Source organism: Panulirus ornatus, chromosome 1 (genome assembly GCF_036320965.1).
Source record: "Panulirus ornatus isolate Po-2019 chromosome 1, ASM3632096v1, whole genome shotgun sequence".
NCBI lineage: Eukaryota > Metazoa > Arthropoda > Malacostraca > Decapoda > Palinuridae > Panulirus > Panulirus ornatus.
In genome coordinates this window covers 27,421,901-27,435,699 of record NC_092224.1, presented here as the reverse complement: position 1 = coordinate 27,435,699, position 13,799 = coordinate 27,421,901, and the positions used below count along the sequence as shown (strand labels likewise).

The window sequence follows — 13,799 nt, the reverse complement described above, 5'->3', positions numbered from 1 at the left end:
TTGTTCCCAAGTAGTCCGCCTGAGGTCAGTGTAGTTGCAGAGAGGTTGGCTGGCTTCTGTGTCTCCTCTGGGTGTGATTTCTGCATTGCGTCTGGACGCCTCGATAACTCTTGCTTAGGAGCAAACTGAAGAGAAAGAAAGAAAAAAATCTTAAACGTGTTATAATATCTGCGAAGATTATGAGTCTGAATTTAGAAAGACTTTTGAATTCCAAACAATTTTGAAATGTGTTGATGAAAACTGTCGATTTCTAATTTCAAGAATATACCATAAGAAATATTGTAATAAAACTTTTTCTCCATATACAGATGGACTTATTTGAGAGAGAGAGAGAAAAAAAAAAAAACCTGTAGCGATTAAGCTATACCATTATTATTTTTCTGCTTCTTGCTCTGATGAATAAGGTAATTTTCTTTCAAAAACTCAGGCAGACAATCCTGCTCGGTGCATCTGCTTTGCTTTTCTTATGAGTATCACTAAAGCCTTTGCTAACGGACATTAAAGTATTGAATACCACTTGCAGATTCGAGCCCTCGTCTGCTGGACTCTGAAGAACAGCGTTAAAATACCCCCCACCCCTCTTTTTGCAATCAGAATTTCATCTGCTGTTGCTTATTTCCTTGATAATTACTACAAACATTGCTTATCTATTCATCTAAAAGCAGCTCAGCAACATGAATATCTTGAATCCTCTATAGGGTTTCAGTTTGGTGATAACAGCAACGATTCTTTCCTGTTCTATTTGTGGCATTACCAAAAGGTCATCATTCACTGGCATCACAGCAGAGGACAATACCATTTTGTTTAGATGGCAAAGTTAAATGGGATCATCCCTGGCCCGTTAGTGGAAAGTGCACGTTTGTAGGTTTATCGTCGTGGGAGACAGAAAAGCGATTCTGCGGCTTTTTAGTAAGTGTGGTGTGAACAGCTGCAGGTGGCGTGGCGCCCATCCTGCTGCTCTGATAATGGGCCACGTCAGGCCAGCATGCCACGACTGCACCGACACAAGGGCAGTGAGTCTTGTGTTTGTGTGTGTGTGTGTGTGTGTGTGTGTGTGTGTGTGTGCGTGAGTTTGCGATGGGAAATAGAGAGAGAGAGAGAGAGAGAGAGAGAGAGAGAGAGAGAGAGAGAGAGAGAGAGAGAGAGAGAGAGAGAGAGAGAGAGAGAGAGAGGAAGTCGAGGGATGTGGTGGAGTAAAGGGGAAGGGGCAACAGGTGGTGCGAAGTACAAGGGTCACTAGGTTACTGGTGGGAATCATACCACTCATGTTCCTGGTTACATGAACACTAGGTTGGTAAATGTGTCGTTGTGTGGAGACGGAAACCGAATCCTGTAGACAATACATCAGGGCGGATCTGGAAGGCACTTGCAGTTCTTATGACGATGCCACACGTCTCTTGGTGTGAAGATAATTCTTTGGTTACGTCTTGCCAGCTATAGCTAATACTCCAGGGTGCTTACCTACTGTTTTTATGTACTTTATGATGCCTGTTATTGTCTTTCCTCAAATACTTGGCCTCAGTGTGCTTCATGGATCTGTGTGCTTCTGCAACATTCGCTCAGAGAACCAATGAAGAAGGTCCAGAGGAAGGCAGGATAGATGATACTGGAACTGAGGTGCCAGAGTTACAGTGAGAGGTCAGAGGTCATAGATTTGACAACATGGAAGAGAGAAGAGCAAGGGATAATCTAACCTCAGTCTTTAAGTCGATAAACCAGCTTGAGGAGCAATAGTGAACAGTTCTTTGAAAAATGTAAAGACAGGGTAACCATAGACCATCACATGAAATAAAGCAAGAAAGTTGTTTGAAAAGATGCAGAGAAGAACTTTTATTGCATACGAGTTGTGGATGAACGGAGTAGATGTTGTAGTACAGCTGTGATGGCGGACAACAAACGGGTGGGTGGCACCTATTGCCGATACGTACGGAGCAGTAGTAATGTGGGGGCAGACAAGCGACGAAGCTTTACAATACCTTAGATTACCGCCCGTTTGGTCTCGAAAGCTTTTGAGCGGGTGTCATCGGGGTCTGATCCCTTAGCTCTCCTCTCTTGGCTTGCCTCTATTACTCTGTTCTTTCTAGTACAGCTTTCCCTCTGGTTGGTTCATCTGACTGTTATATACCATTTTTTCCCTCCCTCTTGCTCACGTTGACAATATATATATATATATATATATATATATATATATATATATATATATATATATATATATATATATATATATATATATATATATATATATATATATATATATATATATATATATATGGAGAGTTATTGTAATGACGTGGCCATCATGCCATTGCCAAACATTAATACTGACACTAATATCGCTGGCTGGACTAAATTCCGTAGATTCTCTTTTGATTTTTCTTAGGTAATTGCTTTTATGTCCGCGGTTCCTGTCGTGAGGCCATCCGGACACAGGGCATTGCACATAGGATCTGGAGACACTCTTCTTACTCCGATTCGTATATAGCTTCTGTCTCCACTCGCAGTCATGATCAAGAAGCTATTCACGACGTGAAGTGTTCCTTTCTCTGAAGGAACTGTGACAGCCTCTCTTGTTCCGTTGATGGGTTTTTGTGCTTTTAAGCAAAATCATGTGCAACAACTTCCGATCTCTCCTCCCTTTTCTATTCCAAACGATAATACTGTCTTTTCTCCAAATGTCAAAATAACTTCTTTTTTTTCACTTCTATTTCATCTAAATTTACCTGGGTTGAATGCAGCATTCCCTCATTCCCTGATGCATCCCTTCAGTGATCTCTTTCCTTATGATCCAGAAATGGTCTCTTCCCTTTGATCCCTGATAAGGAATTGGGACCAGATGGCGCACCTCCTCGTGCTCTGAGCAGGTGTGCCTCTCAACTTGGTCCTGTTCTTGTTCGTCTGTTTTGCTTCTTCTTAAATACCAACACCTTTCTTTCTTGTTAGTGATGTGCGTTAGCACTGCCAGTTCCCAAAAATGGCGACCGTTCTAACACTTTATTGCAACCATCCCATGGCTCTGATTTCCATTATATCCAGCGTCTTTGAATATCTGCTCAACACCCATTCCATGAAGTATCTCACAGTCTATCTCTGATCATCGGTATCGGTTGCATAGCCCGTACCGATAGCCATCGTCTCTGATTTTGAGGAATCTTATGTTGTAGTCCTTGACACACCGGATGTATTGATCTCCATACGTGCATTCTAATTTCATTTTTTTTCCTCTATTTTCTTTCCTCACTATGTTTTTCATATCTATTTTCCCTCTGTGACGGGAGTATTTCCGTAACTGTTGATGGATCAGCCTCTCCCTCCTTTCCTATCAACAGTGGTGTTTCTCAGGGTTCAGTCCAATCTACCACACTTTTCCTCTGTTTTATAAGTATTTCTTGTCTTCCTCAGATGAGCACATGTACTCCTCTTCCCTTCCTCGAGGAATCAAGCACACATTCATTTTATGACAGTATGAACGACTGCGAAGAACAACTTTACAATGATTGCGAGTGTAGGGAATGATGAGTGGCCAAGTACACTACCATTGTCAACTTGGTCACAGCTTGCTTATATCTATGTAAACACAGATTTGGACTGGATCCTCCGGAGGGCAGACATAATCTAGTTCAGCTTGATGCTTATAGAATTCAGTCTTTCTTTTTTTCATCAGCCTCTCAAAAATTCCTCACAGCTTTACCATCTCCATTTATGGTTCCAGAATTCCATCGCCAGAGAGAATAAACATACTTGGTGTTGTCATCTAAGTCATCTTAGAGACCCAACACTGCACAGAGAAACTGGAGGTTCTGTTCAGATGCCGAAAATTCTTCTATTGAAAAGTAGCTCCGATAATGCAAAGTACGTAATATGTTATTTTATGGAGTACTACTCCTATATGCTGCTCCACAACCTTCCTTGACAGAGTTCGAATATTCAGAGCTGTTCGACGTATCAATTCTCCCAGTTTGAACCTTAAGTCTTCATCCGGTTACCCTCTGTGGCAGTGATATAGTTCTCTTTCCCGTCTTCTATATATACTAAGTTTAATTGTGGAGACTTGGTTACTTGTGGACTCCATTAGTACAAGACCGCGTCATACGACAACCTGGGAGCCCGCTTCGTCTCTTGATAACTGTGTGGCTGTTTGATATTGAAATGTGGGCCGTTGTGTTCTTTGTTTCTTTCCTTACACCGATGAGCTCCGGAACTCTTTTTTTTTTTATATTCTGACAAACATTTTCGATCTGTCCAGTTCTAAAATTTAGGTTTTCCACTTCCTCCCGAACTCTCATGTTACTCTCTCTCTCTCTCTCTCTCTCTCTCTCTCTCTCTCTCTCTCTCTCTCTCTCTCTCTCTCTCTCTCTTGTGTTTACTTCTTTAGATCATTGGCTCTTTTCATATTCCATTGAAGGTCTGACCAGACCGGAACATTTGACATGAAAGAGTCAGATAATGTTACTTATAAGTCGTACTGACTTTTACGTGATAAATCTTGTGCTAGAATATATGTATATTTTGTATAACTGAGTATTACATAAGGCCCAAAGAGAATGAAAACCAGTATCTCCGACAACACCTTTGAAAGTAAGTATGATTATAAACGTATATCTCTAAGGATTCAACAGCTTTTGAAGTCGTCAGGGATAAAAAGAAGAATTCCAAATTATGTAATGATAGCCGAGTTACTTACTAATATTTTACTTCAGACACAAATAACTGCACCAAACAACCGTAATCATTTGTAAACAAATCGTAACAATCAAGATAAATACTGAAAGAACTGTATCATTTATTTTTGGATTTCGGACACACTAGGCGGTCTCAGGACCTGCATTCGCTGCATCGTTGGTAAGTTGGTTGATTGGTTAGCTAGTCTTCTGCACGACTCACGCCTCCCTCACCTTCTACAGCAACTGACAGATGAACTTCTGCAGCAGGCTCTCGCTCTCGTCAGCGAAGTAACCGGTTTTCGACAGCGAGAGAGCGTTTTCACTCGTCCATCCATCTGGTTGATGCGGGTACCAGAAAGGAACCTCGCTGGGAATCTCGAACCCTGTAGAGACCCACCTGAAGGTCCCCTCCTCTTCCTCGTCTTTGCCGCCGATCCAGTAGTTGACTTTCCCGTCCGCTGTAGGGCGAGGAAACAAAAGTATCACACACACACACACACACACACACACAAACACACACACACACACACAAAGATGAGGCCCCTCTCCACACACTACAAATAGGTAATCACACACAGACACACACACACTCCGTGCTGTAGTGGACCCCATTTGGGGTTGGGCCCGCAAGGTTTCAAATCATGGGCGCGGTAGTTGGCCCACATCTATCCCAGGTGTTCATCCTCGCCTTGGCTCTGGTCGATAAATGGGTACCTAACTTAGGCTTGTGTGTGTGTGTGTGTGTGTGTGTGTGTGTGTGTGTGTGTGTGTGTGTGTGTGTGTGTGTGTGTGTGTACAATTGCTAGTCAAGACATGGGAGATCTGTACGAGATTAAGACACCCACTTCAGCTTTTGTGAGAGACTTTCTGCTCGACCAGACCTCTCCGTGTAATGCTTCCTTGTCTCGACTGTGTGTTTTATCTCTCAACGCTCAGCTGAACCCGCTCATAACTATCGTAATTGTTAGCACTGCGTACACAGACACATTCACTAACATATGGAAATGAGAGGGAGCAATCTAGAAGATGCATGAGCCTCACTATAGGGCTCCTGAGGCTGAATAACAATCATACATCAGTGTGACGAGCTAATCCCTGCAGGCCGCGTCTCCTTCCCCAGGTAGTGGGCAAGGGATCCGGCGAGAAGGCTTTCAGGTACTCCCGAAAACCAATAGGAAGCCACGAACCACAAGCTTACCCGACCGGCCTTGCTAGACGTGCATGGGACGCCTCACTCAGCTCGTCTGAAAGACAATCATCGTATATAACTCTGTCACGTGAGGAGGCTCAAAGGTGTGTACACTTACGTTGAGCTTCTATGTGTTTCCATAAGTTTGCATGCTGGGTGCAGTCCTCAATGTGAGCCAGACCGCCGATTGTTCCAGGTGGAGCCATGAATTTGCAGTATTCGTTGGCATCGTCCCTGAGAGTAACAGAACAGGGTGTTCAGTATGAATGCTTATCTACCTGAAACTTTTTTATTATATATATATATATATTATGCATATTTCAGTACTTTTTAAGGAATGTGTGAGCTGTTCAGTCGTTCTATACATCTGGACAATATTTTCTTTCTTTCTTTCTTTCTTTTTTCTTTCCTACTTTCTTTCTTTCTTACTTAATCGCCGTTTCCTGCGTTAGCGAGATATCGCCAGAAACAGGCGAAGAAAGGCCACATCCGTTCTATAGCAAACGTGTGTAATGCACCGACACAGCAGTCGCCCCCTGTCCACAACCAGTGTCCACTGACCTTTTCAAGGTCTTTCCCGCCTGCTTTACATTTACTGGTTCAATGCAGTGATAACACGTCGCTCCCTGTACACAACATCGCTTCAGCCATGAGGCATCTTTCTCTTCTTGCAATGATTTGGTTAACATTTTGACGACTGGAAATGCTATTTGTCGGCCTAGCCTCTTTCAGTATTCTGGGAGAGATATCTTCAGGAACAAGTGCTTTGTTGAGGATAAGCTTGTCTATATATTCAAATGATTCGTGGGATTCAGTATCCATAATGTCCAAGTGATCATTTTTACATGCCCAGAAATGTATTTTGTCCCTGCAGCATTCCTTAAAGAAACGCTCGATGGTAAAAATCGTGTCAAATTACCTGTTTAGAAGGGAAACCATTTTATTATTGTTGCTAGTAGATATGACATTATCATTTGATAATGAGCCAGTAGTATCCATGATTTTTTTTCTTTGCTTCTTTTGTATTTAAAGAAATCTTTGTTTTTTCACACATTTTTTGTAATCAAAGTGTTTTCTGCTTCTGATTTACCTCCAACATTCTCTTTGTACTCTTACGTACTTTTCATGGTCCTTATTTTGGCCCCAAGCCTTAGACACCCAGTGAGCCCTTCTTATACATTTGAGTCATTATTTTCTTTATTCCTCCAAGCTGGCCTTCCCCCTGCATAGTTCTCCTCCCTCCTCTCTTGTGCCTGTACCATATGTATGAAGGAACTGTATCATAGTTGAGACTTTATCTGCAACAATCGTTTTTCCCTGATGCACTTGATTCATATATCAACAGTTTGGATGCAAAGGATAGAGTCTTGATTGGTGATCCGAGTACGAGGGAGGGTAATGTGACAGTTGAAGGCATGATTTGCGGGAGGAGCACAGGGTGTCCGGTATCGTGAGTGAGAACGACGAACAGCTTGTGAAGTTGTGTGCCGAAAAAGGACTGGTTTGAATAGAGGGACATACATAGGTATACATCGGTGAGAAGGAATGATGATGGTAAGGGGAATTGATTAGATTATGTGCTAACTGACAGGCGTGCAGAGGAGAGACTCTTGGATGTGAACGTGTTAAAAGGGGCAGCTGGTGGAGGTGTCGGATCATAACTTGTGGAGGTGACGATGAAGGTTGTAGAGGCTTTAGAAAAAAAGGAAATGTTATAGATGGGAAGAGGGGTGGTGAAAATGACTTTGGAAAAGACATATACGAATTCCACTTACTCGTCCGTGATGTGGATACCATTCATCTCTGGAACATGACAAAGACCGACCCAACATTTTACAATAGTCAGAATCACCGAAGAGGCTGAATGTTACTACATATTTTTCTTCGTTTCTTCAACCTAAACTGAATTAAAATGCAGCTTCTTTACAAACCTCCTGTGTGGTAGTGTCAAAGGCTTTCGAGCAGTTCAGATTTACACAAACCACTCAACATTATATTTTGTCTAAAAAGGAGTTACATTTGATGTCTCTAAATTTGTATCGACTCTCATTCATATGGTTTCTGATAATCAATATGCATTTATTCTTTGGAGTCTGACATCTCGTTACTTAACCATCCTGAACTCTGTGCATACTTTTAAACATTTCATTCAACTGACTATATACTTCCTCCATTGTTCTGTCTCTAACAGTGTGCAGCAATCTCATTGAAACATTTCTTAATGATCGTCCTTGTACCTCTGTGTCATAGTCTCCTGATCTCTGTCCCACTGCATCAATCATGGAGCTCTGTCTCTCTTCAACAGTCCCAGTGTTCGCTTCCGCTCTCTATTCTCTATCATCCACAGTGTCTGATCTCTGTGCTGTGGGCATTTATACTTTTGTTGACCTACCTTAAGGCCATCCAGAAAAGACCTCCCATGACCCTTTTCATTTACTTCACCCTCCCTTCTCTAATTACATTCCTTTAAGTCCCCTGGACGGATCTGATTCCATCATCATGTCATGTGATTCTATTCCTCAGCTCCTTGATTTTCTTGCCCATCTTATGACTCTTGTCTCGATCTTTGGCGTGATTCCTAAGTTTATTTCTTCCTTCAACTGTTGCAGCTTCTGATCCTGGTTCCTTCTTTATACACCTCCGTGGTGGTGCAGCAGTTGACGTTGATGACTGATACGCATTCACGGGCCGCCCAGGGGTCGAGTCCGATATAGATTCGGACCTCGGTAGCTGCAGCTGGTCTATAGTTAACCCAGCTGTTCATTTTCCCCAATGAGCTGGTCGATAGAATAGGTCCCTGGCCTAGATTAGGGGACTGAGTTGCGCGTGTCATCTCAGATGATTCATCCTTTATCTCTTCATGGATTTTCCACGCATTGTAAAGAGTTCTCCTCCTAACAGATTTAGTCATGACTGTTATCATAATACTTCCCCTTTTCTGATTTAGAGTTGTTGTCCAGCTCTGCTCTAGGCTTTATGCTGGACTAGCTCCCAATTCTACAATCTCGGTCTAACGGTGATGGATCTTATCCGCCACAAAAGATAAGCTTTTGGATGACCAACCTCGATCTTGTTAATAGCCAAGAAAACACAATACACTGATCTAAAACATTTTCAGATTATTAGGGAGGCATTCCACTCGGCAGAGTTGAGCGTAAGAATAAGTATTTATTTTTCAGATCTTTTACACATCTCTAGAGATTCTTTTTTTTTTTTTCTATAAACTCCTTCATTCAACTTATGTCAGTGACTCACATCATCTCGTTAATCATTCTCTACAGAAGTGAACATCAAAGCTTTCAATACAGAATATGGCAACGTTACCTCAGTGTGTGGCTCTGAGTCCCTGACTCTCCCACCCACTGCACTTTGCAACACTGACGTGACATTTAAGAACTGTTTTGCGTTCAGGATCTCTCTCTCTCTCTCTCTCTCTCTCTCTCTCTCTCTCTCTCTCTCTCTCTCTCTCTCTCTCTCTCTCTCTGTGTGTGTGTGTGTGTGTGTGTGTGTAACGAAAAAAACAATGATATCCTTACCAGGTCGTCTCGAAGCTGGGGAAGGAGTAACAACCGAAGCCAATGAGAATGAAATTATCCGGACAATCTGCCAACAGTCAAGTCAAGGGTCAGTACATACGACACTGGAAAATCATCAATGATAAAGAAAAAAAAGGTGTGTTCTACACTGTGTTAATGTCTATGGAAAACGGGGAAAATCGTGTGGGTAGCTTTGAGGCCAGATGTTAAACCACTTGACCACAAGGTCAGGGCCCTCGATAACGATGGGCTTGTGTGTGTGTGGTGACCTGGCCTTTGGCCTTAGAGATAAGGAGAGGAAAAAAAAAGAAGAGGCTAAATCATCATACCCAAGGGTTGCAACGTTGGGTTCAATGGTCGACTAAGTCTGGAAAGAGACACCAAAGATGAGTGATTATTTGACCTTACCACTAACGTTGATCTTACGAGGTAGTCTCCCTTCAAGGCTTCGTTCTCTCGTGTCAGCAGTACAGGGACTGTTGTGGTTTCAGATCCTAAGCCATGGATATGGAGGTTGGCATATGTTTGATCTTAAGAGTTTCTGATTTAACTGTAGCCCAGTTCTATGTCAGGTAATCTTGCTGCACATCTTTTTTTAAGAAATCAGGTTCTCAGGCTATTTGATTATCCATCTATTGTGGTATCTATCCTCTCATTTTTCAGTCATGAATGATCCTTTAAATGCGTTGTAGATATTTTTAGTAAATGTTTTATAACTGTAGTTTGCTTTCATAGGTTGTTCCACATGTATATAGTATTCAGCTAAGTTCCCAATGAACCTTAAACTATTGGTGTGGATGACTGGTGATGGATTAAGACTCCGAAACGTTTGACTGTGAGCCCAGAGTTTGAAAAAGAAATGCTAAGTGTAGCAACATAGATTTTGGTTGTATGTGTATGTAGGCGAGGAGGGCCATTCCTCGTCTGTTTCCTTGCGCTACCTCGCTGAGGCGGGAGACAGCGATTAAGTATGATAAATAAATAGATGTATACTGAATCATGTAATTGTTCGTCGTTTCCCCGCGTATCGAGGTACCGCCAGGAACAGATGAAGAACTGCCTCGTAAGATGCTAATATTCACTCTCTCATGTATCATGCACCGAAACCAGAACAAATGTGAATCAAGAGTAAATGTGAATAGATCGTTCAGGTTATCACTGGAGAGAGAGAGAGAGAGAGAGAGAGAGAGAGAGAGAGAGAGAGAGAGAGAGAGAGAGAGAGAGAGAGAGAGAGAGAGAGAGAGAGAGAGAGAGAGAGAGAGGTTGGAATGTGACGTTGGATGGAGTCTGGAAAATTTAGTGGGGAGTTTTAAGTACCACGAGCTGGACCACGCAATGCTCGGCAACCTGCTGCGTCTCATGATTACTGTGTGTCTGTTGGTAACTCAAGGGTGGGCTGTTTTGATAACTGTTTCTTTCCATACACCTCGAAGCTTTGAAAGTCTCTACCTTCTTAGGTCTTTCCCAGTAACTTTGACCTGGCACATTTTAAAAGACAGGCTTTTTCACTTCCTCCAAAATTCGTAAATACTTTCCCTTGTCATTTCTTTTCCCGTTTCATAGTTCTCTCTGTATTTCAATTAAGGCCCGGCCTTGATGTGGACATATGTCCGTAACCGGAGCTCCAACGCAAAAAAAAAAAAAAAATGAGTGATGTTACTGCTTTATTCTATACGTATTGTTTTGGCCGTTGTTCTCATGAACTGTCTGCATGTGTCTGCACCCCTAAGGTCTGGACCCTTGGCATATGTTTGGCTTCTGCTTTCTACAACTGTGTGGAGACCAGCCACACGAGGATTGGTTGTCACCTTATCCTTCTTTCAGATAAGCACAAGAATAACGTTTTTCATCACAGCGAAACGTGTAGAGTATATGAAGTTAACAAGGTCAGCAGATCAAAGGACGTAGTAACTGATAAATTAAGACTAGGCTATAGGTACGACTGGCGTTTTGGCTGATCTGGAGATGTTAATCATGGGAACTGTAAAGTTTGTGGTAAAAAAATTGGACACACGTAAGAACGTTATGTCTTGAAATGTGAAAAAAATAGAGCCCTTTAGGGCTAGATCAAAACAAACCTTGTAAGAAATGTCATATTATTTATAAAAGATACCTGAAACTCAAACTGTATCCACTTTTTGCTCCTAGTCGGTAAAACTTACCGTATGAAAGACTTTGTTTGCAGGGTATTTGATGAAGACTGTATGAAAAGCCAATTTTGTAACATATTATGTAATATCAACCCACTGGGGTTGACACAAACCCTTTCTGACCCCTGTAATCCTTTTGCGCTACCGCTCCCTGGATGATCATGGGGTGCACAGTAGATTTGCTACACAAATCAAATCAATATAACTTTTCCTCCTTTAAGAGTCAGGTCCACATACACTTGCGGAACCCTGATTAATCTCTACTTTTTTCCTCTTAAATATTTTATCCTTTCACTCAAGAAGGCCTTGGCTGGAGTATATCATTTGTCCGTGCCATGTAAGTCAGAAAAAAAAAAAAAAATAAAGTGTAAGTTTTCTGTCTGCATCTTTCGACGAACTGTTCACTGACTGCGTCATTATCTGATGGGCAAATTTAAATCCTACAGTGTAGCCTTTCCAAGTAAGTTAGTCCTCATTAATTCTACTACCTTCTCTCTCTCTCTCTCTCTCTCTCTCTCTCTCTCTCTCTCTCTCTCTCTCTCTCTCTCTCTCTCTCTCTCTCTCCTCTGAACCTTCTCTCTGATCTCTTTTCGCTTCCTTAGGTGCGGCGACCAAACCCGAGAAACATACTCTCGTTTTGGCTTGAACAGTTTGCTGAATATTTCCTTGCCCATATACCAGTGCTTTTCTAATATTTACCAGAAAACAGTTGTGTGTGTGTGTGTGTGTGTGTGTGTGTGTGTGTGTGTGTGTGTTCACCCATGTACTTTTCCTGCATGTCGCTAGTGAGGGGCTACATTTGCCATCATTCCTTCTTCCTGTGGGCTGTCATACCCAGAGAAGCAAGACGGACTCTGGCTCCCAGGCAGAGAAACACTGTGACACTATTCGCTAAGACACGATTGACCACTACGTCATCTACTGACACGGGGGATTATACATAGCAGATTAAAGTATTGATTATCCATTCACAGACAGGATTTATTTGTTTCTGCAGCCCGTGAACTAGCCAGAAATCTTATTCATAACAACTCTCAAGTCTTATTGATCTCTATGCTTACTGAGACCTGGGCAGAGGCCGCCAACCTGAGCAACAGTTGGTGTTTGCCTTGTTGAAGGTTTTACCAAATTTCAGTCGTTCAGAATATCTGTCGCAAACTTCAGTATATAGTACGTCTACAAGTTAAAAGAACCCAGCAAGTGATGACAGTTGTCAGGGAGACCTTACCCTCAGCAGCAGCTGTAGCGAGCAGAGCCGCCACTAACGATAACACAAGCCTCATCGTCCTTGTTTGACTGACTGGTTATCCGTCTCCCTCAACGGCTCTATTTATAGCCTAGCCTTCGTACGCGGTAGCGGCAGCACCCAAGGAAAAAAGTGTGATACAAGAATATGGTTGTGAAGTGTCATCAATAAAGATTCTCTCGTGAATTCACTCATTCACAAGTACCTTATCCTTCCTCTGTTTTTTTTTTCTTTTATTTGACTCTGGTTGTCAGTAACTGTTATATCATAATGCCAAAATAAAAGATGAAAATGAGAGATGAACGATTATCAGCGTAAAAAAGATACCAAGACACTATAATGACAGTACATGGGAGAGGCAAATCATATATCTGATTTTCCATGACGTAGTTGTCAACTTCCTTAACCTAAATTGTGCATGAAACAGAACAGTGCGAGTACATCAAAAGGCATCTCATGCCCACCTCTCTCTCCGGCTCACCTGCCGGCAGAAAAAAAAAAGATGAAAATATCACATGACAAAAAAAAAACAAATGTATTATGTAGAATTCATACGACCACAAAAAATGTATAAGGAAGTGTGAACGGGAAAAATTCGAAATTTCCTCCCAAAGTTACAAAAATGTTGAAGTAGAAATAAATTTCTTGAAGCGGAATATTTTCTTTCTTTTGGTTATAATGCATATCACTGATGACTGTGTTTATCCATGGTTTAAAGGTACTAGCAGTCCTTACATTCCCTCTAATCAGTCGGTCGTGTACTCAGTTCTACCACTCTATCGGTGACAACACTTTTACCTACGTTACTATTATATCCTCTTCCATTAACCTTCATAATATCATTTCTTAGGTGAAGAAATTTTCGTGTGCTTTGTTGTCGAAATCATTTAGCATTTTTGAAATCTTCTTTTACGTATCCTTGGTAATGAATATTGATTTCTTACGATGATGCCTCTTACACCAGAGAGGGAAACGAAACATTCCTGTTACACTGATGCTCTAATGAGAACAAGTCCC

At 41.8% G+C, this 13,799-nt stretch overlaps 1 protein-coding gene and 2 long non-coding RNA genes across 3 annotated transcripts in view; 2 read left to right on the top strand and 1 right to left on the bottom strand.

The window, feature by feature from the left end:
- Window positions 1-13,799, top strand: part of LOC139765886 (uncharacterized) — a 29,310-nt gene that overhangs the window by 11,102 nt on the left and 4,409 nt on the right. The gene's annotated exons all lie outside the window — the stretch shown is intronic.
- Window positions 4,674-12,849, bottom strand: LOC139765776 (C-type lectin galactose-binding isoform-like). Its single transcript, XM_071693600.1, has 4 exons — window positions 12,765-12,849; window positions 9,387-9,453; window positions 5,969-6,084; window positions 4,674-5,119 (listed from the first exon to the last, which is right to left on the bottom strand). The coding sequence occupies exons 1-4, from the start codon at window positions 12,817-12,819 to the stop codon at window positions 4,896-4,898; spliced, it is 462 nt and encodes a 153-aa protein (XP_071549701.1). The 5' UTR covers window positions 12,820-12,849; the 3' UTR covers window positions 4,674-4,895.
- LOC139765850 (uncharacterized) lies at window positions 5,129-12,091 on the top strand. The gene is made up of 2 exons (XR_011716747.1): window positions 5,129-5,954; window positions 11,211-12,091. It is a non-coding gene; the product is annotated as an uncharacterized lncRNA (long non-coding RNA).